At 56.4% G+C, this 26,083-nt stretch overlaps 11 protein-coding genes across 12 annotated transcripts; 6 read left to right on the top strand and 5 right to left on the bottom strand.

Moving 5' to 3' along the window:
- Positions 1-865: 865 nt before the first annotated feature.
- On the top strand, positions 866-2,194 carry ACRALDRAFT_2030171 (uncharacterized protein; the record flags this gene model as incomplete). Its single annotated transcript, XM_071020644.1, has 1 exon — positions 866-2,194. The coding sequence occupies one exon, from the start codon at positions 866-868 to the stop codon at positions 2,192-2,194; it is 1,329 nt and encodes a 442-aa protein (XP_070872137.1).
- A 589-nt stretch (positions 2,195-2,783) lies between these two features.
- Positions 2,784-3,802, top strand: ACRALDRAFT_1072848 (uncharacterized protein; the record flags this gene model as incomplete). The annotated part of the gene is made up of 3 exons (XM_071018033.1): positions 2,784-2,956; positions 3,004-3,466; positions 3,551-3,802. The coding sequence occupies 3 exons, from the start codon at positions 2,784-2,786 to the stop codon at positions 3,800-3,802; spliced, it is 888 nt and encodes a 295-aa protein (XP_070872138.1).
- Positions 3,803-3,876: 74 nt separating this feature from the next.
- On the bottom strand, positions 3,877-5,348 carry ACRALDRAFT_2044762 (glycosyltransferase family 69 protein; the record flags this gene model as incomplete). Its single annotated transcript, XM_071021467.1, has 2 exons — positions 3,877-4,988; positions 5,048-5,348. The coding sequence occupies 2 exons, from the start codon at positions 5,346-5,348 to the stop codon at positions 3,877-3,879; spliced, it is 1,413 nt and encodes a 470-aa protein (XP_070872139.1).
- A 446-nt stretch (positions 5,349-5,794) lies between these two features.
- Positions 5,795-9,145, top strand: ACRALDRAFT_1095286 (uncharacterized protein; the record flags this gene model as incomplete). 2 transcript variants are annotated; one of them, XM_071019769.1, is made up of 13 exons in its annotated part: positions 5,795-5,814; positions 5,880-6,038; positions 6,088-6,166; positions 6,250-6,797; positions 6,835-7,554; positions 7,665-7,691; positions 7,758-7,792; positions 7,934-8,062; positions 8,127-8,187; positions 8,225-8,846; positions 8,920-8,995; positions 9,036-9,096; positions 9,124-9,145. In XM_071019769.1, 13 exons carry the CDS (start codon positions 5,795-5,797, stop codon positions 9,143-9,145), a joined length of 2,559 nt encoding a protein of 852 aa, XP_070872140.1. The 2 variants fall into 2 exon arrangements, with proteins under 2 accessions (XP_070872140.1, XP_070872141.1); XM_071019770.1 differs by lacking the exons at positions 5,795-5,814; positions 5,880-6,038; positions 6,088-6,166; ... (7 more) ...; positions 9,036-9,096; positions 9,124-9,145 and having other exon boundaries at positions 8,265-8,861.
- A 15-nt stretch (positions 9,146-9,160) lies between these two features.
- On the bottom strand, positions 9,161-11,953 carry ACRALDRAFT_1083567 (uncharacterized protein; the record flags this gene model as incomplete). Its single annotated transcript, XM_071019469.1, has 7 exons — positions 11,221-11,953; positions 10,747-11,136; positions 10,527-10,632; positions 10,121-10,439; positions 9,921-10,050; positions 9,430-9,850; positions 9,161-9,168 (listed from the first exon to the last, which is right to left on the bottom strand). Exons 1-7 carry the CDS (start codon positions 11,605-11,607, stop codon positions 9,161-9,163), a joined length of 1,761 nt encoding a protein of 586 aa, XP_070872142.1. The 5' UTR covers positions 11,608-11,953.
- Positions 11,954-13,376: 1,423 nt separating this feature from the next.
- ACRALDRAFT_1066042 (uncharacterized protein) lies at positions 13,377-15,393 on the top strand. Its single transcript, XM_071017269.1, has one exon. It carries the CDS (start codon positions 13,577-13,579, stop codon positions 14,822-14,824), a length of 1,248 nt encoding a protein of 415 aa, XP_070872143.1. The 5' UTR covers positions 13,377-13,576; the 3' UTR covers positions 14,825-15,393.
- Positions 15,394-15,626: 233 nt separating this feature from the next.
- Positions 15,627-18,155, top strand: ACRALDRAFT_1066043 (uncharacterized protein). Its single transcript, XM_071017270.1, has 2 exons — positions 15,627-16,342; positions 16,407-18,155. The coding sequence occupies exons 1-2, from the start codon at positions 15,980-15,982 to the stop codon at positions 18,048-18,050; spliced, it is 2,007 nt and encodes a 668-aa protein (XP_070872144.1). The 5' UTR covers positions 15,627-15,979; the 3' UTR covers positions 18,051-18,155.
- Positions 18,156-19,109: 954 nt separating this feature from the next.
- Positions 19,110-22,829, bottom strand: ACRALDRAFT_1045118 (glycoside hydrolase family 3 protein). Its single transcript, XM_071015383.1, has 4 exons — positions 22,162-22,829; positions 21,929-22,000; positions 20,813-21,833; positions 19,110-20,712 (listed from the first exon to the last, which is right to left on the bottom strand). The coding sequence occupies exons 1-4, from the start codon at positions 22,213-22,215 to the stop codon at positions 19,328-19,330; spliced, it is 2,532 nt and encodes an 843-aa protein (XP_070872145.1). The 5' UTR covers positions 22,216-22,829; the 3' UTR covers positions 19,110-19,327.
- A 503-nt stretch (positions 22,830-23,332) lies between these two features.
- ACRALDRAFT_1066046 (uncharacterized protein) lies at positions 23,333-24,155 on the top strand. Its single transcript, XM_071017271.1, has one exon. The coding sequence runs from the start codon at positions 23,587-23,589 to the stop codon at positions 24,040-24,042; it is 456 nt and encodes a 151-aa protein (XP_070872146.1). The 5' UTR covers positions 23,333-23,586; the 3' UTR covers positions 24,043-24,155.
- A 35-nt stretch (positions 24,156-24,190) lies between these two features.
- Positions 24,191-25,574, bottom strand: ACRALDRAFT_1066047 (uncharacterized protein). Its single transcript, XM_071017272.1, has 2 exons — positions 25,161-25,574; positions 24,191-25,047 (listed from the first exon to the last, which is right to left on the bottom strand). Exons 1-2 carry the CDS (start codon positions 25,170-25,172, stop codon positions 24,892-24,894), a joined length of 168 nt encoding a protein of 55 aa, XP_070872147.1. The 5' UTR covers positions 25,173-25,574; the 3' UTR covers positions 24,191-24,891.
- On the bottom strand, positions 24,389-24,631 carry ACRALDRAFT_2044768 (uncharacterized protein; the record flags this gene model as incomplete). Its single annotated transcript, XM_071021468.1, has 1 exon — positions 24,389-24,631. The coding sequence occupies one exon, from the start codon at positions 24,629-24,631 to the stop codon at positions 24,389-24,391; it is 243 nt and encodes an 80-aa protein (XP_070872148.1).
- Positions 25,575-26,083: the final 509 nt, after the last annotated feature.

The following is a 26,083-nucleotide window of genomic DNA, read 5'->3' on the forward strand; positions in this document are numbered from 1 at the left end:
TCATGCTGTGTGTTTTCCAAGAACAGTCAAATCGGGGCTATGGCCCAGGCTCACTGAACGTCTACTGGAAAGGCAGATTTGTGCGAGTGTTACCATGATATTCAGAGAGTCGTTGGGCAAAGGTGAGCCCAATTTCTGGCAGCCATTTGATTTCTTCGTCAAGTCGAGGCTCTCTAAGCAGATCCCAGACAAAATGAGTGGCAGATGAGAGGGAAGGAAACAGTCCAACTCCAGCGGTTCCTATAAGTGATCGTGGCGATGGAAAAGAACCGAAGGTGACGACGGCATGGTCAGGACTCGGGATCATCACGACAATAGCCGCCGGTCAGGGGACCATAGGCTAGTTTCAGGGCTGTACTGTGACTAAAAACAAGCTCTTCGGTATAATTCTCGCAATTCCCATGGCTGAGGTCTTACTCCGATTCAGTAGTCGACGGCTTGAATAAGAGAAGAGAGAAGAGTGAGATGGGATCTTGAGACGGTACTGTACCGTGTATGTACGATACCGTACTGTGCAGCACATACTGTTCTTAGTAATATCTTAGTGGGGTGGAATCACATGACTTATCATCGACTTGGGTGGGGCTCAGCATAGATCAGCCCCACCCTGGCCATGTCCCGGTGTGCACTGTCCACGCGCGGGATGACGCGACATCGCATTCGTAGGTACTTTGTACTTTTCCATCAGAATTCATCCCGAGCTCACCATCTCTCTTTCACAACGTATTCCGACCTTCCAACATCGTCCCCATCTGGGGAGAAGTCGCCCGACGAAGAAGTCGGCCGCTTGGAATGGACGCTTCGCTCTGATCCTCGTCGAACTTCCACGATCCCCTACTATAGCGCGCGAGAGCACTCACCCGAGATGCCTCCCCGACACCGCGACCACACGTCCAACCTGGGAACCGTCCCGTCCTCCCCCATATCGTCGGCCCCGCGGCGAAGCGACATTTCCATCGACCCCCTCGAGGGGACGCCTCCCTTCTTCAACGTCTCCTTCTCCACGCACCGCGCCTCGCCGCTGCACATTGGCCACGAGCCCCTCACCACGCCGCGCCTCAACACCCTCGCGCAGCAATTCCGCAACCTCCTCGTCGGGGACGTCGTCCGCGGCGTCCGCGTCGGCCTCGAAGGCACCGATCCGACCCTCGCCCGCGCCGGGTCTCTCGAGTACGTCTCAATACGCTGGTTCGACGTCGCTGCTCTTCTGGGCCAGGAGGCCAGCGACCCGGATCGTACGGGCGATACCTCCCTGTCGGAGCTGCGCTTCATCGCAACCCGGAAGAAGGGGTTGTGCATTGATGTCGAGTACGAGAATGTTCTCTACGAGGCGCTGTTGCTGCCGGTACTAGACGAAAATAGCGATACACCGCGGGGGAGGTTGAACGGGCCGTTCGATGGGCTTCACACACTACAAGTACCAGGATCGCTTGCGATGGATTCGGCGGTCAAGTCGGAAGAATTCTTGCGCTTGCCGCTCCTTCTCCTGCGGATGCCCGCGTCGCTCAAGACCTTTGTGACGGACTTTCTAACCAGGACGTTCGACTGTCGCATCTCGCCGCTGCAGCTGGGAACACGGTCCATCATGAGCGCCTGGGAGATGTGGATCTCGCAAGCTGGGCTGCCGAGCAGCGGGCCGTTGGCGAAGGATGTCGCCCTGACGTTGGGGTTCCACGTGCCGGAATTGGGAGAGAGTGGGACAACCGATTTGAGCGGAGAGGACGCTGGCGCCACGGCGACGACAAAGTTGGGGATCAGATCGCTGGACATTATCATCCCGGCAGCCGACCTCGCGCGGTTCTTACGAGAAGGCCAAACTGGGCAGGCCGTGAAGCGGGGGGAGAGGGGGGCGTATTGGCAGCACGACCGGCGGAAGCGAAGAATGCTTGCAGGGGGAAGCAGTGAAGAGGGATGGGAATGGCTAGATGAGGCATCGGATGGCCGGGACAGTGGCAGTGACATCCGGAGCAAGTATCCGTTCACCAAGGCACTGGCACGACACCTGGACCAACACCTGGCCCTTGACCTATTCCACCCGGGCGTCCAGATCACCAAGATTGCCTGCGCTGGGTTCGCCCTGTCGGAAAACCGCATCAAGATTTTCTCCCACGCATTGGGCAAAGGGGGCGACCCCGGTGCGCCTGTTGCGGTCCACCAGTTGGTGTCCGACTTGGTCGGGACGGCCGCTCGGTAAGGGGACGACGATGACGATGCGCCTGACTTTATGAGTCTCTTGGTTTTGGCATTGACGAAAGAAATATGATACCCCTTTTGCGCATTCCTCGGCCGTCGTCAATGCTTGTACAAGCGATGTCCAGGGATGTCCCGTCTCGCGCCAGTGTCGCATTGTTCAAGGCACTGCTGACAAAAGCCTCCAGTCTCGCTGGACGGGCTTCCTAGAACGACTAACATGACCCAGCCAGTGTGGAGAGGTGACGTGATCGTTGTCTTCGTTTGGGTGGATTCTGACAGAAGCCAAGTCTTTCTTCTCGGCATTCCCACCAATGTCTCGGTCACAGGTCCCTGTTCTAAGGCTGGGCGACCAGCGAGCAAGCTCTCCAAGACGATTACCCGTTCGGGTCTTGTTTCTTGGAGATCCTTGGCCTTGGTCCCTCGATGGATAAAAAGAGTCGAGACTGGTGACACCACTGACCTGTTTCTCTCGACTCAAGTCATTCATCCCTCCCTTCTAACCGCCCACCACTATTGCATCTGATAGTATTTAAATACCGCCACGAGTTCCTCGCCTATACGAGACAGCCGACGTTGATGCCATCCAGAACATGGATTCCAACCAATATCGCCGTTACGTCATTGCGGCCGTGGCCCTCATCGCCATCGCAGCCATCGCAGTTATCGGCTTCTGCGCCCTCGCCCTGATCACTTTGCATCGTCGCGCCGACCCAGCTCGCAAGGCCGTCTCCTGGATCAAAGCGTCCTTTGTCCTCCTCACATTGTACGTTTCTCCGCCCTCTCGGGACTACGGCGCTGACACTCCCAAAGAGCCATCCTCTGTGCACTAGCCACGTACGCCATCGCCTTGGCCTTCTTCGAAACCGACTTCTCGGGCGGTGCCACCCCGCGCAATCTCGACCGCGCAGGAGCCCATGTCGAGCTCCTCTGGGAACTTTTCGACCAATGGGCCCAGGCCGCCATCCTCGTCGGCCTGGTCCGCCTCGCGACCGGTATCCACAACGCTTCCCGCAACGGCTCGGCCCTGTGGCACCGGCTCGCCCGTTGGGCCACCGCCGCTATGGCGTTTGTTGTCTTTGCCCTCTCGGCAGCCTACTACGGCTATTCCGTTAACCTGGTCGTTCGGGAGCAGGGGCTGGGCGGTACTGGGATGGGGGATTTCCGTACCCAGAACCAGCTGGCCACGGCGTCGAACATTATCATCTGGATCACGTCCCTCGGTGTTGGCCTCGTGTCGATTTTTGCTTGGATGTTGTCTTCTGGTTTCCGCTCGGTGAGTAGTCCTTTTTCTTCCCCTTCATTTGTCTCCTCGTGCTTCACATCAAGGAGCCACATTATGCTAACTACCCCTTCGTAGCTCTCCTCTCTCCTGGTTTTCGCAAACTTTTTGAATTTCATCGGTACCACGTGGAACATGGTCTTCTACATCCGCTATAGGCTCCAGGGCCGCTTCCCTCCTCTGTACGTCGGCATTCTTCATGCCATCCTGGCCATGTGGACCTCTGTGGCGCTGCTGGTCATCGCCTGGTGGATTCTTGTCCGTAAGGCTGGTGGTGTCTGGACAACGGGCCGGTACGGAAACAAGGGAATAGAGATGCGTCACTACTAGATGCGTATGCGCGAGCATGTTATGACATTCATGGCTCATGCATTAATGTATATGTTTAGAACATAGCAAGTTTATCATACCGGCAGACTTTCATTCCATGGTCGCCAAAACTGGTTGTTCCAGCTGGGCATACACTTGACTTTCTCAGGAGGCTCCGCGATCCAGTCAATCAGGGCCCCCTCTGCCTGATGCCGAACCACGTCCGACGTGTACCCCTTCAAATGCTTAATCTTCTCCGCCTTCTCGTCCGAGTACTCCAAGTTCACCGCCGGGACGACGGCAATCTTTCCATAGCCCCTCGACCACAAGTCCTTGCAAAACGTCTGCGGCTCGCCCTGCGCACACTCGCCCTTCCGAGCATGCCGGAACCGAAGACCGTCGTCCAACAGCAGGGGCGCGGCTCCAAAGGCCACCGCGCCGTTCCAGCAGGAAAAGACCTGGAAGGGAAGCCGCGCGTCGAACCTCGCCTTGGTCTCGGGCGCGTTCCAGAAGAGGTTCCAGGCCGAATTCCAGTTGCCGTCCGGCGGGATCTCGAAGAAGGAATCGCCGTTCATCCCGCGCGCCACCCAGACGTCGTAGAACGTCGGGTCCCGCCCGACGTAGGTCCAGTCCATGGCGCAGGTCATGTCGGCGCCGAGGGTGCGGCGCGATAGGGCCAGCTCGAGGAGGTCTTCTGCGCACGCGGCCACGTCGTTGACGAAGAGGACCGTCGTGCTCTCGGATACCCGGCTCCCGACATCATTCGTATCGAATAGGGGTTCCAGGGCGAGGTTTCGCAACTGGGCTAGTTTCTTGATCCGGTCTCCTTTCGCGGGGTTGATGTCGGAAGACTTGAAAAAGTAGGAGATGCCCAGTTGTTTTAGGAACGGACGCTGTGCTTCGAGAACGTCGGCCGTGCCGTCGGGCGAGTTGCCCTCGATTATCGAGAGCGCGCAGCGCTCCGGTCCCAAGAACTGAATCGCTTCGACGATGCTGCCTAGGAGGCGGGGGAGGAGGGACAAGCAGTTGCGCAAATCGAGCGCGAAATAGTAATCAATATGTCCGCTCGGGGCATCGCGCGTCTCTTTTAATACATCGTATCGGGTAGTGTTCAATGCGGGACATTCGAGGCGAGGTAATTCGGTTGAAGATGGATCGAGAATCGCGGAAATGTAGGGCTGGATGCGTTTCGCTGGGAGAATGGTTCCTTGATCCATGGCCAATGTCAGCATTGTTGTCGTTAAGGGTAGTGATAGGAATACTAACCGTTCGCAATGGTTATGGATTGCGGGTGTGCAGTCGCTAAGGGATGTGAACTGTCGTGGCTTCGAGTGGGCTCTGCGACCGTAGTTTCGACACTGCCAGCAGCACTCGACGTGAAAGCTGATCCCGATGCCGATGCGACAGTCTCCGGTATCACCTCTGCATCTCCTGACGTGCTTCCGTCGAAGAACGGTATGTGCAGATTGGGCAGCCGAGTGAGATGCTCGCGGCCTAGATAGAGGCTTGTAGCAACCAGCAAGATACACACGGTCGGCACTAACAGAAACAGTAGCTTGCGGTGCATGGCGATGGCGACGAATCCATCACAAGTGCCACATGACTTTTCTTGTGTCGAGATGAAGACGCGGCAGCCCTAAAACCATGAATAGACGCGAAGGGGTCATGGGTGGGAGGAATGGAGGGAGAGGTTGGTCAGGATCTTAACAGAACGCGTGCCGTGCACGGGGCAAGGACCTTTGGACAGGGCAGGGGTTGATACCGAAATTAGCGCCAACGGGCACCAACGGCGGGATCTCCGGAAGCTAAAGATGTGAATGGTCCGTTTCGGACCCACGGGACCCACCCGGTCCGCATCCCCCGGCCGAGCCGGCGTCTTGTGTTCCGTAACGGTAAGACGGTCAATAGAAATAAAATGGTACACTAGGTATTGATTTCATTTTGCCCTACGAATCTTTCCAGACGACTTATGAATAAATATTTTTCCTTGAAACGACTGTAAATTATAACAGGATGGCAATGATATCGCAGCGGTGTGTTAGAACTTTAAGCGGAGCATTAAATAAGCGCCAGGACTACGCCACGACCGTGCTCTCAGACGCACCAATTTACCGACAGTCTGGATACGCTGCGAGGTCGGCCAATCTCCTTTCTTCAGCAGTCGCCTGGGCTTGTTGTCTCTCTCGTCTACGGCGGTCCTTTCCCCTCCGTTCTTCTTTTCTCCTTATCCTGCCAGAAATCAACCAACGAACGATACGTGTTACGACAAGCCCACATAGATCCCTGGCCTCAGTGTCCACTGCAAGAACAGCCAAGAACGAGGACAAGATGTTGCAAATGCAATGCACCCAGAGAGGCGCTCGAAGAAGGAAAAGAAACCACAATGTGGTGAAGAATATAATCGTCGCTAGCAGATTCAGAGCCGGGACTTCTTCTCTCTCTGTTCTCTGATCCGACCTACATCGTAGCACATTCTCTCGCCAGAGTTCAAAACTTCTTCCCCCGCGTGCTGGCCACAAGGGAACCACGCACGAATAGCCATGGGTTCTGCGTTTCTTTTCTTCTGGGTCATAGTGCTTCTCGACACTTGCCCGTGCGCATGTCTCTTTCTTTCCCGACCCTTGGTACCCGCCATCGCCTCGAGGCCCCAACTCGAGTCTCAGCCACTCCTCGACTCTGCGCTGCATCGCGTCAACGACACTCGCCCTCAAATACAGGACCGTGCTATCACCACCGAGCTTTCGACTTGCGGTTACCTAAATGGAAACCCCGATCACATACGGACCGCCGATTCGGGTTACAACTGCCGCATCGACACGCGAAATGGGCTGTGGGGTTTCTGTCCCACCTCCGTCATTGCCGCCAGTGACTGCGGTCTAGCAGGGAGTTGCGTAGACAGTCACCGTTGCTCCCGGGGCTGTGGTGCCACGGACCGAAACGACTTGACTACTTTTACCTGGTATGTTTCTCTGTGCTTGTACTTTGTGCTTGCCGGTCGGCTTGGAGTCCTGAGTGAGTGTCTGCTTTTCCGCTAACACGAGGACTCCCGACAGTCGTGACAACTTCTGCTCCACGGCGCTTCTTACTTTTGGCGTGGATCAGACCTACGCCTACATCGCCTGCGGTGCGAAATCAGGGACCGATCATTATCATATCACGCCGACAGCACAAGCAGTGACGACCTCGACTTCCCAACCTGTTACGACCTCCACCTCCGAGAGCGAGAGAGAGCGCGAGAGCGAGCCCTCTGAGGAGCCCTCTGAGGAGCCCACAAGTAGACCCCCACAAAACTCATCCCCGAGAAGCTTATCCTCAGGGGGAAGCAGCACCTACATATCGAGTGACACGGCATCAGCAACACAGACTAGCCAGGGCACGTCGACTCCAAGCACACATGCAACATCCGCAGAGAGCGCACTCGGTACCAATACAGAAACAGAGGTCCCGGAGAACTCGGGAGAGGATACTTCGCAGGAGGCATCTCCGTCTTCAATCCCACTAGGGGCTATAATTGGAGGGGCCATTGGTGGACTGGCCCTGCTTTGTGTAACCACCATTGCCGTCATCTACTTACTCCGGAGGAACCACGGCCTGCGATCTCGACCTCCTACCAAGCCGGAAGCAGAACAAAGCGCGGCGCACTATGAACCGCCCCCTTCGGAACCCCACTATGTTCAGGCACCTCTACCTCTGAAGCCTCAAGAACTGGGTCTTAGGGAACCACAAGAACTCTTTGCAGACTACCATAACCATGGTCGTAGGCACGTGGCAGAGTTGGAATCTTGACATATTATCCATGCCGGTGTTGTTATCTTGGATTGTATAGCGAGCGAGCTGGTTTTTGTATATACTACTGATAGATCTTGTGATAAACTGCACATAGTCTGCAGCCCCTGGCCCTCGTCCAGCAGTGATTACATGTAACCTATAATGTCCTGGTTCGTCTGGCCTTAGTGGCAACATCTCCCACTTCTAGTATCGATGATCCACGTCTAGTAAGCATCACACTCTGTGCAACTTGCCTACGAGCTTCGATCATCTGATTCCCCTATTAATAAGCATAATGGCTATTCTGGGCACTCTATTTCCGAAGCTAAAGCGCCGGCCTAATTTTAGGTCCGTCCTACATAATGGCTCGTCCGAGACTCCCAGGCTCTGGGCGGCTATTTTCTTGGCATATAGGAGACCAAATTACATCGGGCGTCAAAGTCGATGCAAATTGCGACCAACCGACGTTGTGCAGCGTACTGGACCGACCTTGGCATTGGGAGAAAATACAGGGTTGCTAACGACATACCAGCCATGAGACTTGCGTGGAAGAAGTATAGATTAACCTGCCTCCCAGGCGACTTGTCGGTCATGGAACTTCTGTTATCAGCAGATCAGACATTCTCTAAGAGTCTGGCGTTGCTTCACGTTTCTCTGAACCACCCAGAAGTCCAGAACTGGCCTGTATCATTTGTCGAACAGTTTGAAAGCAGCCATGTCGTCGCCCTGGCAACCTCACGGACTCATCCGACGCCCTGAACTCGAGCACGCTTATCAAGAGGCTCGACTGAACAAAGATGGGAATGGCGGCTTCATTGTCCCCAAGGGACACAAGACTATCCGGCTCTTTGAGAGACTATTCCGCCGGATCGTCTTTACCGAGGACCGTTTCTTCGTCAACTCGCAACAGCCTCCTACGGAAGATTCGTCGCTCGTCTGTAATATCGTCATCAGCGCAGTGGATGGCGCACACGAAGAGGACATATTCTGCTTTTGTGAAGGCGAGACGACTAAAACGACTGGGGCCTTTGAAGCTGTTGACGCTGAGGACCAAGCTCGGAAATACTGCAACGTGCACCTCGATGCACATCCGGAGAAGGCCCGTGTTTACGCCTGTACCCTCGTCGGTACCTATATTCGCTGCTGGGTTATCGACCAAGAGAATCGTGTCCTCCACGGAATGTGGGATCCTAAAGAGAGCGGTTCTGCGTCAGCCTACCTTGACGTGGGTGTCGAAGAGCACAGGCCTGCGCTTGAGAAAGCTTTTGACAGACTAAAGTCCCTGTCCATCACCACCGTGGGCCAGATCTAGAGCTACGAGAGCCCCGGCGGTTCTTCTTGATAGGGATTCCTGATTCACCTTTGGGGAGGAGCTCATGGCTGCAATAGAGATACGTCTAAGAATTGACGAGCGGAATGCCTTCAAGTTGAAAGCGATGCGGGATTGTGATGGAAATTCGAATCGGCAATGTTGGATACTATCGAGGCGGAACACGATCCATATCGCCTCTGAGTTGCTCTCCCCGTGCATGCTTGCATGAATACATGTATGTTTTGTGAATATTTTGTATGAGTTCCCTCATCTATGACCCATGACAACATGGCACAAATCTAAGTTACTATAATCGGACATTGAGTATTCTTCTATCATGTCATAACTGCGTGGCCTCACGTTGCCTGACCCCATAACCGGGTGTCAAACGTTAAGGAGTGTCATTCCATCGTGCATGCATCGTGGCAACGTAGTACAGCTGTAAAGCCGTTCCCGCTCTCTTCTCGTGGCATGAGTCTCTCGCCCTCAACTCGCATAGACCTCTCCAGTCCTCAGGGGACATGGACGGACCGGCGAGAAGGTCAGCCAGAGCAATACTGGCTCTTACTCCTCAACCATGCGCCGTATTTCCACATCAGAGTCGGGACAATCAGCCCCAAGACACACGCGATGCCGGCAAGAAGTCCGTTCCCAGCAGCGACGCCGAGATTGTTGTACAGCTGGGGGGCGAAAAGCGGAAAACTAAAACCCGCCATGGTGCGTATAAAAGCCGCCGCACCTGTCGCGCTGGCTGCATACCGCTCGTACGTGTCGATTGTGTACGTCTGGATGCACTGGAAAGAGAGGATGAGGCCTCCTGCGAAGATAGCCGCCCCTATATTGGGCACAATCCAGTGCGTCCGGAAGTGGGCTGACAATCCGTACATCAGGAGGCCGACGGGCGCAATAGCGGCGGTTGGGAACATCAGGGGGATGCGGAACTCGGGGCGCCCTGGGTGGTTGTGTTTTGCTTGCAGAGTTGTGTACACCTACGGAATCAGTATGTCTTCGGGGAGAATGGGATATCGTGAGGACAGAGGAATTGTTGCTACTCCGTACCTTGTCGATCAGGGGCCCTGATACCTGCAGTCCAATCACGAAACCCACTCCGAGGGAGATGTAATTCAAACTGGCCGGTCCAGGTTCCTGGTCATAAATTTCCATCCATACCATGGGGAACGAAGCAAGTCTGATCCATAGTAAGATACCGCCACTCCTGCAACTTGACAAAAAAGGGGCGAGAGGGACAGTCGACTTACACAAGGTACATCAGCCCGTAAAGATAAGCCCGATACCCAGCAGTAACCTGCAAGACGGGCTGGGTGCCCAGCATGATAAAGGGGCGAACGAGGTTCGTCCTAAGCGTTTGCAAGAACGTGCGATCGGGCCGCTCGTATTCCGTGCGCAGCTTCTGGTTGCCCGTCAACTTGCGCAGCTTGCGAGCCTTGAGCAACAGGATCTTCGGGGCGTACGTCTCGCGCAAGAAGAGAAAGGCGAGGACCTGGACCAGGGCGTCGGCGATGGAGACTGTCCAGAAGATCCAGCGCCAGTCGAGATTCTGGGTTAGATATCCGGCGGCTGCAGGAAGAGTTGACATGTTAGTCTCAACTCGCTCTAGAAACCGGTTCTTCGGGACGGTTGTTTGCGAGTGATGACAAGACATACCGATAGGCCCAACAGCAGGGCCGAGAAAGGGCGCAAGACTGTAGATTGCGGTCGCCATGCCACGCTCCTCTGCTCGCCAGCAATCGCTGAGGACGCCACCACCCAGCTGTTTTCATTGTTAGTATCAGATTCAGTATGTCTAGTTCGCTCGATGCTACCGGGCCCTGGTATGATTGCAATGTCAAGGCTCAGGGGCTAGGGGATGCCGAGGCTAACGTACAGCTTGCGGGGCACTCCCTCCTAAACCACTAAGGAACCGAAAGGCAAGCATCTGCTCCTTGGAGGTGGAAAAGCCGCAGACGGTGTTGAAGAGCAGGAACACCATGTTGGCCGACTGCAATACGACAATGCGCCCGTACATTTCGGACAGGGGAGCGAGGACGAAAGGACCGGCGGCGTATGCGAGAAGAAAGATGGACATGAGGAGGTACGTCTCGGTGCCGTCTTCAACTTTGAATTCGCGTGCCAACGTAGGCAGGGCGGGCGCCAACATGGTGGAAGCGACGGGGGAGATGAAGGTAAAGCAGGACACGAGGACGGTAGCAACCCATCTCCTAGATTTGGGCCAGTTCTTGGGGTTGGTCGGGTCGTTTGGACCGTCCCACGTCACCTGTATTGGGGTTAGTATTCAGGCGCAGCTTCAGAAATGAGGGGTTTGGTCGACGACAGTCTGAGAAGCGAGAAAGAAACTTACAAGGTCGGCATCATCAGAGGCCTCTTCTTTTAAAGGAACATTATCATCAGGTCCTTTCCTCTCCTGCATCACAGGTTGTCCTCCCTCCTCCGGCACGGATTCAGGAAGAAGCAGCGTATTGTCGTTGGGGTAGGTGTAATTCGACTGGGGAATAGAGTAGTAGCCTCCCTCGAGGTCCTGGTGGTCGCCCGTCTCTTCCGTGGAGCCGCCTAGCCAGGGATACTTATACAGAGACCTTTCATAATCAGGAAGCGTGGTCACAGCTGGACTCCAGGGTCTCCACAGGGTCGAGTGAGATCTTGTGAGAGTCCGGTGGAGAGACGGTTCCCGGCCAGGCAAAGGTTTCCGCGGGATGCTGGCCGAGGTTGGCTGTCGTGTGGGAGACATGGCGGGGATATATGATGGAGGGTGACTAGTTTCTCAAGTACGCGAGTAGCGCAGAAAGCGAGTGACAAGGAGGTTGGGAAGGAGAATAAGGGCAAAACTAAACGAGTGAGAGAAGAGATTGTGGGCCGAGGATAGACTGGAGCGACTGGATGCTGTCAAAGACAACGGGTATCTTGCATTACAAAGTTTGATGGACATGCTCATGGTCGAACCCAAGGTTAAACGGGTGGCCTTAATATATGGAAAGGCGCGCGAGGTTCCGATGTTGCATGTTGCAGCCGGTCGGCGGTGCGATGGAGGTTGGGTAAGGTGGTGGACCGGTAGTCGGGCCGCGACCACCAGCACCGCCCTCAAGCCAGGGACGGTGAAGTGGGGAGACATTGGAAGAAGAAACCCGCTTCATTCTCCCGTTGCGTCTATCCGTAGATATTCTTGTACTTGACTGCGCCTCGGAGATGGGGCACCCGGTCCCATAGGTAGATGGAGGCCATGGTGTGTAGATGGAGTGCACTTGACCACATGGAGTAAAGTGTAGAATTCCCCATTACCTGAAGGCATTAGGAATCTTGTTCATCTTGGCGAGATGCAGTCGTCGTCTGAGCTCTGAACCAACCTTGGACTAGCTTGTAAGCCGTTGAGATGGTGATAAAAGAAGTCTGTGTGGCTCGTGAACTCAACTGTCGGCTGGGTCCATCTCTGCGGTTCCGTGGCTGTGTTGAAGCAATTCTCTTCCCAATACAGCTGGCGGGCCCATATCCATTGGCTTGGCTCCAGTGGGAATAGAGGAAAAGGAAAAGAAAATCTCCTCTAGGAAACCCACTATCCGGATTGTCGTCCCACATGGACAGAGACAATCGGTTAGTTTCAGAGTTCAAACTTATAAATAACTCGTTGTGCTATTGGGCCCGTCGCCTTTAGACTGCTCATGGCTTCACCTACTGATACGAGGCCAAGACAACTTAAGCCTCGCTTGGCAGATGGAAAGACGCCATCCCGTCCCGGACGCCCTAGTTCGCGTGTGGGGTTGGGAGACCCGATATGGGATGCCATGAGGACAGGATAGGTAGCTGGAGCTTGTAAGAGTGGTGAGTGGCACCAAGATTCAACTTCAACCGCTAGTCTTGCGTCTTGAATCTCAGGCGCAGCTTAGTGGCAGACCGACCGGGTAGCCATCACACCACCCAGCCATGACAATCCTCGTGTGGTATTAGCATGGTTATGTGAGCATTGGCGCCGGTCCGCACCTTGTCATCCAGAGCCATCTGTGGTTAGCCACTTAGTCACCCGCGCCAGGTACTAGCCGTCGCACCGTTTGCCCGGCCGTCAGTTTGGGGTATCTGGGCCTTTGTTCACTGGTACAGCCTCAGGTCTTAAGACCCAGAGACCAAGGCACAGGGAAGGTGATCACACGACCAGCCGCTAGCTGCAACGTTCATGCCTGCCACATTCGTCGACTGATGAAGTAATCCTGGGTAGACCCATTTCGTTTCTTCTTTCGGCCTCGGGTGCTCATGAAGAGGAGCCCAAGGGGGCGGGCGTGTTCCTGGAGCAGCCGACTCGAGTGGACCAAGTATGTGGTCTACCAATGCGGTGTTGTAGTGGTTCGAACGTCGCCGTCTCAGCATCTAAGCCGCCCATACCGCCGAGTGATACAGAAATAGCCTGTCATGTATAATGTCAGTCTTAGAAGTGTAGTATCTCGTGGCTGACGTATATAAGCCATCACCCTGCCGGTGGACGAGAAACTTGGGATAGACTTAATCGTCATCGTCACTCGCTCGCAACTACACGCCTTAGCAAAAGCTTCAACGTTCGTTTAGCAAACTTACTCTCGCTTCATCTGATCACTCTCGCTTTTACCACCCCACCTTGTTTATCTTTCTTCCCCTGTTGTTCTCCACGGTATCAGTTGGGACAATCACTCGCACCAAAAGCCATTACGACAAAAAAAAAAACCATCGCAACCATCATGAAAATGATTACCAACACCGCGCATGTCCCCATGAAGGTGCTCGTCTGCCCATCCGGCTTCAAGGGGAGTCTGCCGCCTCATACGGCTGCCGACTGCATAGAGAGTGGTATCCTGTCGGTGATGCCCGATGCCTCGGTACGGAAAGTGCCCCTTGTCGACGGGGGCGAGGGGTTCACTACAGCCCTGGTCGCCGCGACAGGCGGGACGCTCCACCCCGTTCTCGTGACAGGCCCCGTGGGTATTCCGGTCGAGTCCTACTTCGGCATCCTGGGCGGCCACTGCGACGGCACCCCTAAAACGGCGGTCATCGAGATGGCTGCCGCCGCTGGGCTAAGCCTGGTACCGCAGCACCTGCGCAACCCGGGACTCACGACGACATACGGCGTAGGCGAGCTCATCATGGCCGCGCTGGATGCGGGCGCCGCGCGCATCGTGGTGGGATGCGGCGACTCGGGCACCTGCGACGGCGGGGCGGGCATGCTCCAAGCACTAGGCGCCCGCCTTCTGGACGAGGAGGGCAGGGAACTCCCCCCCGCAGGAGGCGGTGAGTCGCTGCTCCGGCTCGCCAGTGTCGACCTTGGCGGCATGGACGCTCGTGTCAAAAAGACGGCCATCGAGGTGGCGGTGAACTGGAGCAACGTGCTCTGCGGGCCGCAAGGGGTCGCCCGCGTGTTTGGCGCGCAAAAGGGGTCCACGGCCGAACAGACGGAACGATTGGCGGCGGCTATGGAGGTCCTCGGCAGAGTAGCCGGACGACTGCTCTGCGACGACAAGGTCGGACAGGCGCCTGGTGGTGGGGCGTCGGGGGGCCTGGGGACGGGACTCCGACTGGTCGGGGCGGTTTTGCGCCCTCGGTACGAAGTTGTGGCGGAGTACGTTGATTTCGAAACGCTCTTTGACGACTGCGACCTGGTCATCACGGCGGAGGGGGGCATCGACGACCAGACCCCACGGGGAAAGATTCCCGCCGAAATTGGGAGACGAGCCAAGAAATTCGGGCTGCCGGTGGTGGCCATCGCTGGGACCATCGGGCCCGGTGCGCGGGTCAACTACGAGGCTGGCATCGACGCATACGCCTGCATCCTGCAACGGCCCACCACGTTGGCGGAGGCCGTGTTAGAGGCCGAGAAACTGACACGCGAGAGTGCCGAGTGCGTCATGAGGATGATTGTGGTGGGACGGATGCTAGCGTCCCGGGGACAGACCAAGACGGAGACGGAGAAACAGGCATTGATCGTGTTGTGAATCGTTTCTTCTTTCTTTTTCGTTTGTTCCCTTTCCTTTTTTGGACGAAGTAACGGCTTTAGGACATGAGTCCATGACGCTAACGGGAGACCATGATGGAGGTGCGGACCACGGTACGGACGGATGGATACCTGGGTTGTTAGCTAGTTGGCTAGTATGGGCCACGACCTGCATGATGAGACTATGGTTATGACCTAAGCAATGACATTTGACTTTCATCGTTAGATCACCGTCCAAGAATTGGTCCATGAGCTTATCTTGCCCCGCGTCGCGACAAGAGAAGACACGGGACGAAAGGTCTAGAACGTCGTTAAGATTGTGGGATGATGGACCGGCGGTACACCTCTTGGTGGGTCGTTTTCGAAGACCGGGAATGTGTCAGCATGAGCTTGAATGTGTGTGGTGTGAGCTTGTGCGAGAGAGCCCCTCTACGAAGGACAGCAACAGCGTGTAGCCGAGAAAAAAGATTCTAGAAGAAAAGAAGGCCAAGACGCTTAACAGAACTTCGGCGGGGCGACCTCTTGAATACGAAGAGAGCAAGAATCGTTGGCAAGAGACGATTGGATATGATGAGAGTCCTGTCGTGATGTTGGTGATGGGAAAATGGAAGGCGGCTGGGGCTCGATTGACGTTGAGGATTTCGGTGGGGATATCGGAATTTTGTATCTCCGAAGCGTTACAGCCTGAAGTAGACAGCACAGCCACCGCCACACCCCACATGGTCCAAGCGCGCCACCAAGAATAGAAATTCGACGTCAGTTTCTCCATCCCGGACCATCACCACATCACGACCCTGACCTATAGCCAGCCTCGAACCTCGAACCTCCAGCCGTCTCGCATACGTTGTACATACTTGGGTGTCCCTTGCAGCTGCATCGAAGAACAACTAGATCTACGCGAGCTTAACTCCAGCCTCTTAGATTGGTCAATCTTGCATCATTCCGCCCACCTACTGTTTCTATTTTCGGCGCTCTCTCTCGCTCTCTCTCGCTCACTCACTCTGTCACCCTGACTAAGACAGCTTCAACACGGACCATCAACTCAAACTTGCACCCTTCACTGCCAAGAATCCGAAAGTCGCCCCATAGGCGCTCATCACAATCAACACCCCTCTCTCCCGACTCTCCTCCTTCCCCCTCCTCTTCCGCTGCAGCGATGCCTAAGACAACACCGCCCCCGGATCGTCCCACCGTCACATTCAGCTCGGGCCGTACGTCCCTGGATGGAATTGCCTTTGCTCCACCGTCCGATGCCGTCACTCCCCCCGACCTCCGCATCCTTCACTTCAATGACGTCTACCACATCGACCCCTCGAGTGCCGAACCCGTCGGCGGCATCGCCCGCTTCACAACCGCCATCAAGCAGTATAGAGATCCTGAACGGTACCGAGGACAACCCGACGTGCTTACCTTTTTCTCCGGCGATGCCTTCAATCCCAGTCTCGAGAGTGCCATCACCAAGGGCGAGCACATGGTGCCTGTCCTGAATTCCTTTGGCACCGACTGTGCCTGCATCGGCGTACGTCTTCTCACGTTCACTTACGTCACTTCCAAGTGCTTTTTTGATCATTGACTGCCACTAGAATCACGATTTGGACTTTGGCGTCAAGCAGTTTGAGCACCTCAGCGCTAAATGCCGCTTCCCCTGGCTCCTCGCCAACGTCCTTGACCCGGCCTTGGGAGACAATGTGCCCCTCGGCCACGCCAAGCACACCCACATGATCACCGCCTCCAACGGGCTCAAGGTCGGACTCATCGGCCTCGGCGAGCGCGAATGGCTCGACACCATCAACTCACTTCCCCCCGATATCATCTACCGGTCCGCCACCGCCACCGCCCGGCATTTCGCCCCCATCCTCCGCGAACAGGGCGCCGATATCGTCATCTGCATCACCCACATGCGCGAGCCCAACGACTTCAAGCTCGCCCGCAACACCACGGGGCTCGTCGACATCATCCTGGGCGGCCACGACCACTTCTACGCCCACTCCGTCATCGACGGCGTCCACGTGCTCCGGTCAGGCACCGACTTCAAGCAGCTCAGCTACATCGAAGCCCGACGCAAGCCGGGCCATCCGCCCGGCTGGGGGTGCTGGGACTTTGACATCCTCCGCCGGGACATCTACTCGTCCGTCCCGCCGGACCCGGCCGCCACCCGCCTCGCCAAACGCCTGACGACCAAACTCCACCAGAAGCTGCGCCGTCCTGTCGGCTGGACCGCCACCCCGCTCGACGCTCGCTTCACCACCGTCCGCGCTCGGGAATCCAGCGCCGGAAACTTCGTCTGTGACGTCATGCGCCACTGCCACGGCGCCGAGGTCGCCATTATGGCTTCCGGCACGATCCGCGGCGACCAGGTCTACCCGCCCGGCGTCATCCGCCTCAGGGATATCACCCTCTGCTTCCCCTTCGAGGACCCCGTTGTGATCATCCGCGTGCCCGGTTCCGCCCTCCGCGCCGCCCTCGAGAACGGCGTCTCGGCCTACCCGGCCCTCGAAGGTCGTTTCCCCCAGGTCTCCGGCATCGAATTCGAGTTTGACCCGTCCCGCCCTCCCGGCGACCGCGTCACCTACGTCAACGTCGGGGACGAGCCCCTCGATCCGGATAGGAAATACGTCGTCGCCACCAGGGGCTACATGGCGCGCGGGAAGGACGGGTACGACTCCCTCCTCGTCGAGTCGGCCGGCGGCACCATCGAGGAGATCATCAAGGAGGAGCACGGCATCCTCATCTCCGCCATGCTGCGGCAGTACTTCATGGCCCTGCGCACCGTCGGCCAGTGGAAGAACCTGAGCGAGAACTGGATCCGCATCGCGCGCGAGGCCGTCACCTCCATCGACCCCGTCAGGCTGACCCCGTCCCCGCGTCCGGACGAAGGGAATACGGACGCGGCGAACGGGACCTCCGTGGCAGAGGGACCGACGCATTCGCTGTGGAGGGACTGGATCGTGAAACGCCGCGGCATCGGCGTTCGTCCACCCGACGGGGACGAGGATACGGAGAGTGATCTGGACGATCTGGACTCGGATGACAGAGACACGGGGGACGAGGTGGCCGCCATCGACCTGGAATTGCTTCTTATGCGCAAGTTCTTCCACCGCTGGGCGGCCAAGGTGGGCGTCCGCGCCCAAACCGGCGATCCCCTCCGCGATTGCGACTACTCGGTGGACTGGACGCGCGTGATTGCGCCCGTCGTTGAAGGACGCATCAAGATTGTCGGGTCGTAGGGGAAGCCGCGGTGTTGGCAAAAGAGGCTGGGCCTAGTACAATTATACGTAGACTTTATGCATAGCGGATAGACGATGGGATGAAGAATACCATATTCTGCAACGACTCTCGCGGACCGAGAGAAAGAGGACACAATGTTTTGTTGTGACAGGTTACCATGCCGGCGGCCCTCCCTTACGGTACTGGATAACCCCGGCGACGGGAAAGAACCGCGAAACCAGCACCAAGGGGTAGAAAGGGGTGATAAGTGCCCGCTTGACGGTCATCTCCATGACCGAGATTCCTTGCGCGTCTCGCGTACACTAAGAGTAGAGCTTCGGAGGAGGTTTTGCGTATAGGCTTTCAATTCAGTCCCCGACGGAAACGGCTCGTTCAGGGGGTTCTTGGTGGAATGACATCTCTGTGGCCAAGGCAAAGGCGCCGTCTTTTCGTCTGATTCTTTTTAGTCTCGTCCAGATAGCCATCTCCGTCTCAGTAAGTATACGGGAACCACGACTCGCTTTACGCACGACAGGCTCCATCTGGGTGGCCTTGAAGGCAGGGAATCAGCTCACTTGAGCGTGAAAGTGAAGGCTGTGGAGCAGCATCACATATTCCCGCAATCTCTGCGTGCTGGTTTCTGGAGATGTGAGTCTCTTTTCCACATCGACTGGCTCGAAATTGACGATTGCGATGGAATGATTGAATACTGGATGTCGAGAACTCCTGTGATTCTACACGTGTAGAATGGCAAAGTGAACTTCACAGCGTCAGTAAAATCGGTGACGTAAGCTTACTAATCACTGACTGACCTCAAGTTCCTTGTATCTTTCATGACGCGTTATCACGTGAATGACCTCGCGTTAAAGATAACACATCGCCGCGTTACCTTCGAGGGATTAAATACGCCTACGTTTTCCATGAGCGTCGAACAGAACTCGTTATTATGGAAGGGTTGTTTGGTGCCAAGAGACCTCCCACTCCCAGGCTGTACTCACAAGGCCTGGTCGACCGCGTTCCAGAGGCGCGTCGTCACACACGCTCGTTTCTCGCAGCGACGATGCCGCTGATCCTTCATGACACGGCGCCTAGAAAAAGACTTCGTTGTATTCCTGGAGCGACCACATCGTTGGGTATGGCCAGTTGGCCGCTCTATTCAAGATATCGTCATAACCTATCCTATGTGGCCTAGGCCCGTCCGAGGCCGGCCTGTCCCGTCTCCAATCATCACATCATAACTATGCTATATTTAGGCTTTCCCTTCCAAGGCTTTCCCTTCCTGCTTTCGCCACGCGAATCAAGGAGCATACGTCTTCTCCCCGACCTGAACACCAGCCGAAAGCACCACGTCGCCGGCGCCCTTGGCGACGCTAAACAAGTACTCGCCGCCGGCGATGACCCACTGCTGCTTGGCCTCGCTCCAGAAGGCAAAGTCCCGCGCCCGCACGGGGATCTGGACCGTCTGGCTCTCGCCCGGCGCGAGCCTGACCTTCTTGAAGCCCACCAGCACCTTGACCGGGTCCTCAGGCGCCGGGGTCGCGTTGCCGACGTAGATCTGCACGGCGATGGCGCCCTTCACGCTGCCCGTGTTGGTGACCCGGACGCTGACGGCGTACTCGTCCGCCGACGCCTCCTTGACGTCCAGATCGGCGTAGTCGAACGTCGTGTAAGACAAACCGAACCCGAAGGGGAAGTTGACCTTGTCGGCCGGGAGGCGGTCGAAGTGGCGGTACCCGACGAAGACGCCCTCGGCGTACTTGACCTTGAGCTGGCCGTCGACGTACTCGCCGGGGAAGTTGCCGTACGCCGGGGTATCCTCGAGCCGCTTGGGGAATGTGCAGGTGAGGTGGCCCTCCGGGGTGACGGCGCCCGTCATGACGTCGGCAATGGAGTTTCCTGCCTCCTGGCCCGGGAACCAGGCCTGGAGGAGACCCTTGATCTTATCCAACCAGGGCATGGCGACGGCAACACCGGTCGAGTTGACCACCACCGTGTTGGCATTCTCGGCCGCCACGGCCGCCACCAGGTTGTCCTGGCTCCCCTCACGCGGAAGGTGGAAGCCCGACTGGTCCTGGCCCTCCGTCTCCCAGTCAGGGTCGTGGCCGGTGAAGACGATGGCGTAGTCGGCCGCCTTGGCGACCTCGACGGCCTCGGCCAGAATATCCCTGTGGTACTCGACACCGGCGATGCCGCCCAGCCGGACGCTGAAGCGACCGTCGAAAATACCCAGGTCGACGCCCTTGACCGGCCGGGGCATCATGGTGAACACCTGAATCTTGTACCGCTTACCGGCCTCCATCGGCACCTCGAGCCGCGGCACCGGGACGCCGCCAAGCATGTAGCCCATAAAGTCGGAGCAGTTGGCCGGTTGTTCGTAGATGAGCTTGTCGTCGATGAGGAACCTCGACGGCCCCAGCCCGGACATGTTGAAGTAGTAGGTAGATGTCACGGGTGACGTGAAGTGACCGACCAGCTCGAAGTCACGCTCACCGCCAGACCCCGGTGGCGCACTTCCGAGGTCGAACGTCGCGAAGACAGACAGTTCCGATTTGGCGTGACCCTGCTTGGTCTCGATGGGCACGGGATTGCCGGGGGTGTAGACGTTGTAGGTGAAGCCGGGCGTACCATCCAAGCCGACGACGTTTTCGGTGAGGAGCGGCAACCGACGGAACGTATGGGCACCTATACAAGTGCACTTGGTAAGCAGACGAATCCCAAACAACCTAACGGCGCGACGACAGAAATGCAAGACAGGACATGAAAAACAAAGGGCCTCACTCACCCTTGGCATAGGTGAATTCGACATCGTCGCCCAGGGCGGCGCGCAGACCGTCCTCGGGGGTGACCCTGTAGTGGGAGCTGACAGAGGCACTGCCGCCACCGTGGATGAGAGCCTCCTTGGCGTATCCCAAGAGAGCAATCTTCTTGCCCTTGACCTTCTCCTTGGTCAGGGGCAGGATGTTGCCTTCGTTCTTGAGCAGCACGATGCCCTTGGCGCCGGCCTCCCGGATGAGAGCGCGGTCCTCGGGCTTATCGATGGACTGCTCGGCCGGGATGTTCGGGTCCTCGAAGCACTTTTGTCGCTCGAGGAAGCGCAGCATGCGAATGGCTCGCTCGTTGATGGTCTCCTCCGTCAGTGTGCCGGCCTTGATGGCGGCGAGCACGTCGGGGATCTTCCTCCAGCGGGTGGGACCGGGCATCTCGAGGTCGAGGCCGGCGTTGAGGCCTTCGGCCGTCGAGTTGACACCGCCCCAGTCGCTCATCACCAGGCCATCCCAGCCCCAGTCGCCGCGGAGGACCTTCTGGAGTAGCCAAGGGTGCGAGTCGGCATGGATTCCGTTGACCTTGTTGTAGGCGGTCATGACGGCGGCGGGGTTGGCCTCCTTGACGGACATCTCAAAGGGCTTCAGGTAGATCTCTCGCAAGGCCCGCTCGCTAATCTCCTCGTCGACGGTCAGACGCTGGGTCTCTTGTTCGTTGGCGGCATAGTGCTTGATGGTGGCTGCAACACCGGTCGATTGGACGCCGATAACGTTACGGGCCGCGAGCCTCCCGGAGAGGAAGGGGTCCTCAGAGAAGCTCTCAAAGTTGCGTCCGCCGAGCGGGTGACGGTGGATACACATTGTCGGGGCCAGCAGGCATCGCGCACCCTTTGTGAGGGTCTCCTTGCCGAGGGCGGTGCCGATGCGCTCGGCGAGATCGACATCGAAGGTAGATGCTACGCTGCAAGCCGCGGGGAAGCATGCCGAGGTGGCACCCCCTTGCATGGTTCCTCCACGGGCTCCATTGGGACCGTCCGAAGTCTATACAATCGGCCGAGACAATGGGATGTCAGTCGGGAAAGGGGGATAAGATATCGGGAGGGACGACCACGCGATCGGGTTGGGTCTCGGGGTACCTTGAGGACTGGAACACCTTTCTCGGGAATTCCCACGGTTTCCCAGAAGTTGGCGCCGCCGAGGATTTTGATCTGGAATGGTAGTGCACCGTCCTGTTAGCCTCATGTTCTCCCACGTGTTTTGGGCGACTCGTGGTTCAAAGATCAACAGAGCTCCTTCTTCTCGGAGCCATGACCATGAACAACATGTTGCAGATGGGCGGTGGCTGTGACGATAGCTGGGATGTACGAACCTTCTCTTCCAGCGTCAGCTTGGAGAGGATCTCGTTGACGTCGACGGGAGCCATTCTCGCTTGCGGCGCGGGGTTGAAGACTTTTGATTTTCAACAAGGCGCGGCAGCTAGACTGATAAGAGAGCGGGAGGAAGAACGGTGAAATGTGAGGGGTGTGGGAAGATGGACGAGGAAAGGGAGGGAAGAAGAAATACGGGATAAAGGAGGGTTGGGAGGTGAGAGGAAGAGGAGGGACAGGTGCATGGCCCAAGAGTCGGAACTGTCCATCTTCTTAAAAGGTTGCCCAGAGCTTCCCAAGCCACTTTATCCCATCCCACGCTCATTGCCCCTCCCCCTCCACCCAGCTCTACCGCCGGGTAGAAGAGTGTAAGTGCATGATGGATACATCATACGGGATGGATATGCCGGTGCGGGTAATAGAGTGGAGGTGGGGTGAGATGAGAAGAAGAGGGACAAGGCATATGTAAGCCCTGGAAACGCGATGGCGCGGCCAATATGGCACTGCTCGACGCCAACGGCCCAGGGAAAGCGGTCTTGGTTTGTTCAGACGCGCCAGACGCCGGAGGTTGGGGTCGCTGAGGTCGGACTAACCGGGAGAACGTCGGGTCAAGGAGCTGGGTAGAGCATATCATTCGAGGATTAGAGAGTCGCGGGAGGCTTGGTTGTTGTTTTGCAAAGTTGAAGGGGTAGCTAGGTCCAAGGTGAAGGGTCCAGTCAGGAACAGGTAATGAGAGGTGGATGGAGTGAAGCTACAGGGAACAGTGACGTTGCAATTCACAGGTGATGGAGTGGGGTAGTTGGTGTGGGGGGAGGGGCGACCGGCAACGCCACTCACCTTGGCGGTCCTGCCAGATTATCTGTACTGTATACATATATATGTACAGGTAGGTACGGTACTCAGTTAGTGACCTGGTGGGCCTCGGTGGCCGTCTTGGCGAGGGTCCCGCTATGACGACGCACTCAGCACTACCTGAACTGAACCGATATTTAGGCGACAAAACTACGACGATACTACGAGCCTTAAGCGGCATTATACCGGCGTTTCCCCTCTACCCTCCGGCCCGACGACCCAGCGCCTCCAAACTGACCAAGGCAGTAATTACACTACAGCATGTACACATCCACCTCAACTTGTTCCCAAACCAGCCACCACCTCTAGCCAGCACACCCCGTCCGTCGTCCTACCGAATTGTCTACCTTTGTTTATTCTTCTTTGTCAAGATTCTCCATATCATTATTCCCTCTGGATCGCCATCCTACCAACACAGGTTCCCCCCTGGTCCATGGTCCTGCATGATATATTATCGTCTCGCTTGTCTCCTGCAGCTCATGCAAGCCACAAACCACGTCAGCTCGGAGAGATCGTCATTCCAAGGACCCTTGACCCATTCTTAATCCAAGACCAGCGTAGTGTTCAGTCATGCCATGGCGCCATCGTTTCTGATCTTCCGCATCGCATCGTTTTACCGTCGTCAAGCCCTCCAGTTTCACGAAGAGAAGGGCCGCCTTAAGCATCGCGCCACAAATTACAATGGGCTCGCTCACTTCCTACACCGTCTTTCTTTCGCACGACGACCGACCTACGAGGACAACTTATTAGTCAGGAAACCAAAATCACGCATCGTCTACTCAGAGTCTTACGAAGCGACAGCTGCCTCGTCCGCCAGCTCCGCGAACCGGGTAGCCACCATGCCGTCGTTGTCGCACGACATGTGGCGTCGCCTCGAATATCATCGACTGATACAAAGGCACAAAGGAGATCGACTTCTTGCCAGCCAGGACAGCCAGGAAGTCGTGTTCAACCATGTGTCGACAGTTCCAAGGTCGCGGCAGTACCGTACCAGGGGCAACGACGACAGTACGACGACACGACAGCGTTGACCATGGCAACACCAGAAACGTCACAGTCCCAGAGGGCAAGTTGAGAAAACCTAATTGCTTGCGGCCAGTCAATGACCGTGTCAAAACTTGTCCATGACCCGATCGATCCCGACCGTCCGACCTACCTAGCAACTCGAGATCTGTATCGGGGGTGTTACAACTTACGGAAGTGATCGCGGTATCAGAAAGAAAGGACAACGGGCCCCTCGCGGTGTCTCCCGTCGGTGCTGGGATAAGATTAATCCCTCGTCACTGTCATCACCAGCAATCGAGGTACGCGCACCCTGCATGCAATCAAGAGCAAGCCTCGAGAAAGAATTCACCTAGAAGCACACATTATGATTTCTCAGCCATGGACGGTAGCCATGGTCTTGTCGGCACCACCCCTCTCCAAACTCATACGACGTATTCCCTTCCCACACCGTTTCAATATCAAAGTGCGAACTCGAGGATGGGCTTTTAGGAAAGACGGCGTCCGCGTGTAGGCAAGCGACGCCGAAATCGGGTGCAACTGTTGTGCCCGGGGAGACGACAAAGTGCGTCTTAGTCGAAAGGTACAAGTAATGCTTCGCATCACGGCGGGCGACATGGCTCAATACGGGGGATGAATAACCCACGAGGACATGGATTGATCAGAACTTACGGTCCAGTTCACCAGCGTAGGGCCCGATGTACTATCTCTCGCGTATCATGTCCGACTTGTCCCTGGCATCGCAATTACCTACCCGGTCAGCTTGACTATGGCCATCTCGAGAGACGCGACAGAGTTCATTATTCGAGGGGATGAGCCTGGGATGTGATATCCTCCGGACCGGACCACTCAAGTTGGCCCGCTCTTGGACACACGAGTCACGGCCGGGTGAATGGGTTGCCCACAAAGTGGCCGAGGACCGGTGAAACCTGGAAGTGTGGAGGGGAACTAAAGGCCTGAAAGACGCATGTGGCGTTCAGGCGTTGAACACTGGCCCACGTAAACTGCCCACGACGTGTGTGCGATATTCCAAGGTGAGCTTGAATCCACACGCCCATCGGGGGCTGCGGGCCCCGGTCCCGACAGCTCGAGCCCAATCCCCGCACTTTGACCCTGGTCGTGCTATAATAACCCCGCGGCGGAATAGCTCGTCTGCCATGGGTTGGCAACTTGGAAGCTGGCCCCTCCCCCACCCTCCATCTCCCTGATTACCCCGCAGACACGACACCTGTACGGTGTATCTCTGGAGCTACAATCCACTGTACGTTCATGCGGTGTGGTTGCTCGTCTCATCACCAAGCGGGACCGAACCTGGATCCTGGCCTGAGCAGAAGAATCACAGTGTTCGGTGGTGGCTGTTTCTCCGTGGTCTTTGGTCCGCCATTGAGAGTATTGAAGCCACAGGTGCATATCAGAATGACTAGGAGAAGGTGAAGGAGGTGGCGGAGGGCGGCCAGCGAGAGAATGCTCTTAGCATACTCCGTGACCAGATTCTGCCAAGCCATACCTATCTCCAGACAGCTTAACTGGTCCATGGTTTAGAGCAATCGTGATATTCTCTGTGCATTTACTTCCTGTGTTTCTTATCTTTGTCTGTCAAATGACAACTTCCAGATGCTCGGTTCATGTCGACAGCGTGACTCGGCAGTTCCGGACCTCATTGCCAGGAAAGGCAGAGCCAACTACACTACTATAGGCTAGACTCTAGCTTCTTCATGCACGGCAACAAGATAGGTGCTAGACATGCAGATGTTGAGTGTTGCAGAAATTCCAGCTCCGGACTACGGATGTCAAGTACGTTGTCCTTATGGCCCATGTCTGGGAGGATGATCCCCGGTATGCCAATGGTTTCTTCAATCTCGGCACCCAAGTATGCGCAACGCAACATCAAGCGCAGAGTGGCCTTACACTGAGGAGAATTAAGTTAAAATGTATATATAAGAGTGCGTATAACCACTAATTATACAAGGTCTTGTATATAGATATTCCTAGAGACAAGCGTCGTCTTATGACTAAGTCAGGGCTTTTCTGAATATATTTAGGTCTCTTGTCTCTTATTGTAACACTTAG

Source organism: Sodiomyces alcalophilus (genome assembly GCF_042370955.1).
Source record: "Sodiomyces alcalophilus JCM 7366 unplaced genomic scaffold ACRALscaffold_8, whole genome shotgun sequence".
NCBI lineage: Eukaryota > Fungi > Ascomycota > Sordariomycetes > Glomerellales > Plectosphaerellaceae > Sodiomyces > Sodiomyces alcalophilus.

Excerpts from the sequence above, each read along its gene's own strand:
- ACRALDRAFT_1066046 (XM_071017271.1), top strand. The coding sequence starts at position 23,587 with ATGGCGCCATCGTTTCTGATCTTCCGCATCGCATCGTTTTACCGTCGT.
- ACRALDRAFT_1045118 (XM_071015383.1), bottom strand. The coding sequence starts at position 22,215 with ATGGCTCCCGTCGACGTCAACGAGATCCTCTCCAAGCTGACGCTGGAA. Across the intron at positions 22,001-22,161 it reads AGCTGACGCTGGAAGAGAAG|ATCAAAATCCTCGGCGGCGC; the intron begins GTTCGTACATCC and ends CTACCATTCCAG. Across the intron at positions 21,834-21,928 it reads AAGGTGTTCCAGTCCTCAAG|ACTTCGGACGGTCCCAATGG; the intron begins GTACCCCGAGAC and ends CCGATTGTATAG.
- ACRALDRAFT_1066043 (XM_071017270.1), top strand. The coding sequence starts at position 15,980 with ATGCCTAAGACAACACCGCCCCCGGATCGTCCCACCGTCACATTCAGC. Across the intron at positions 16,343-16,406 it reads CCGACTGTGCCTGCATCGGC|AATCACGATTTGGACTTTGG; the intron begins GTACGTCTTCTC and ends GACTGCCACTAG.
- ACRALDRAFT_1066042 (XM_071017269.1), top strand. The coding sequence starts at position 13,577 with ATGAAAATGATTACCAACACCGCGCATGTCCCCATGAAGGTGCTCGTC.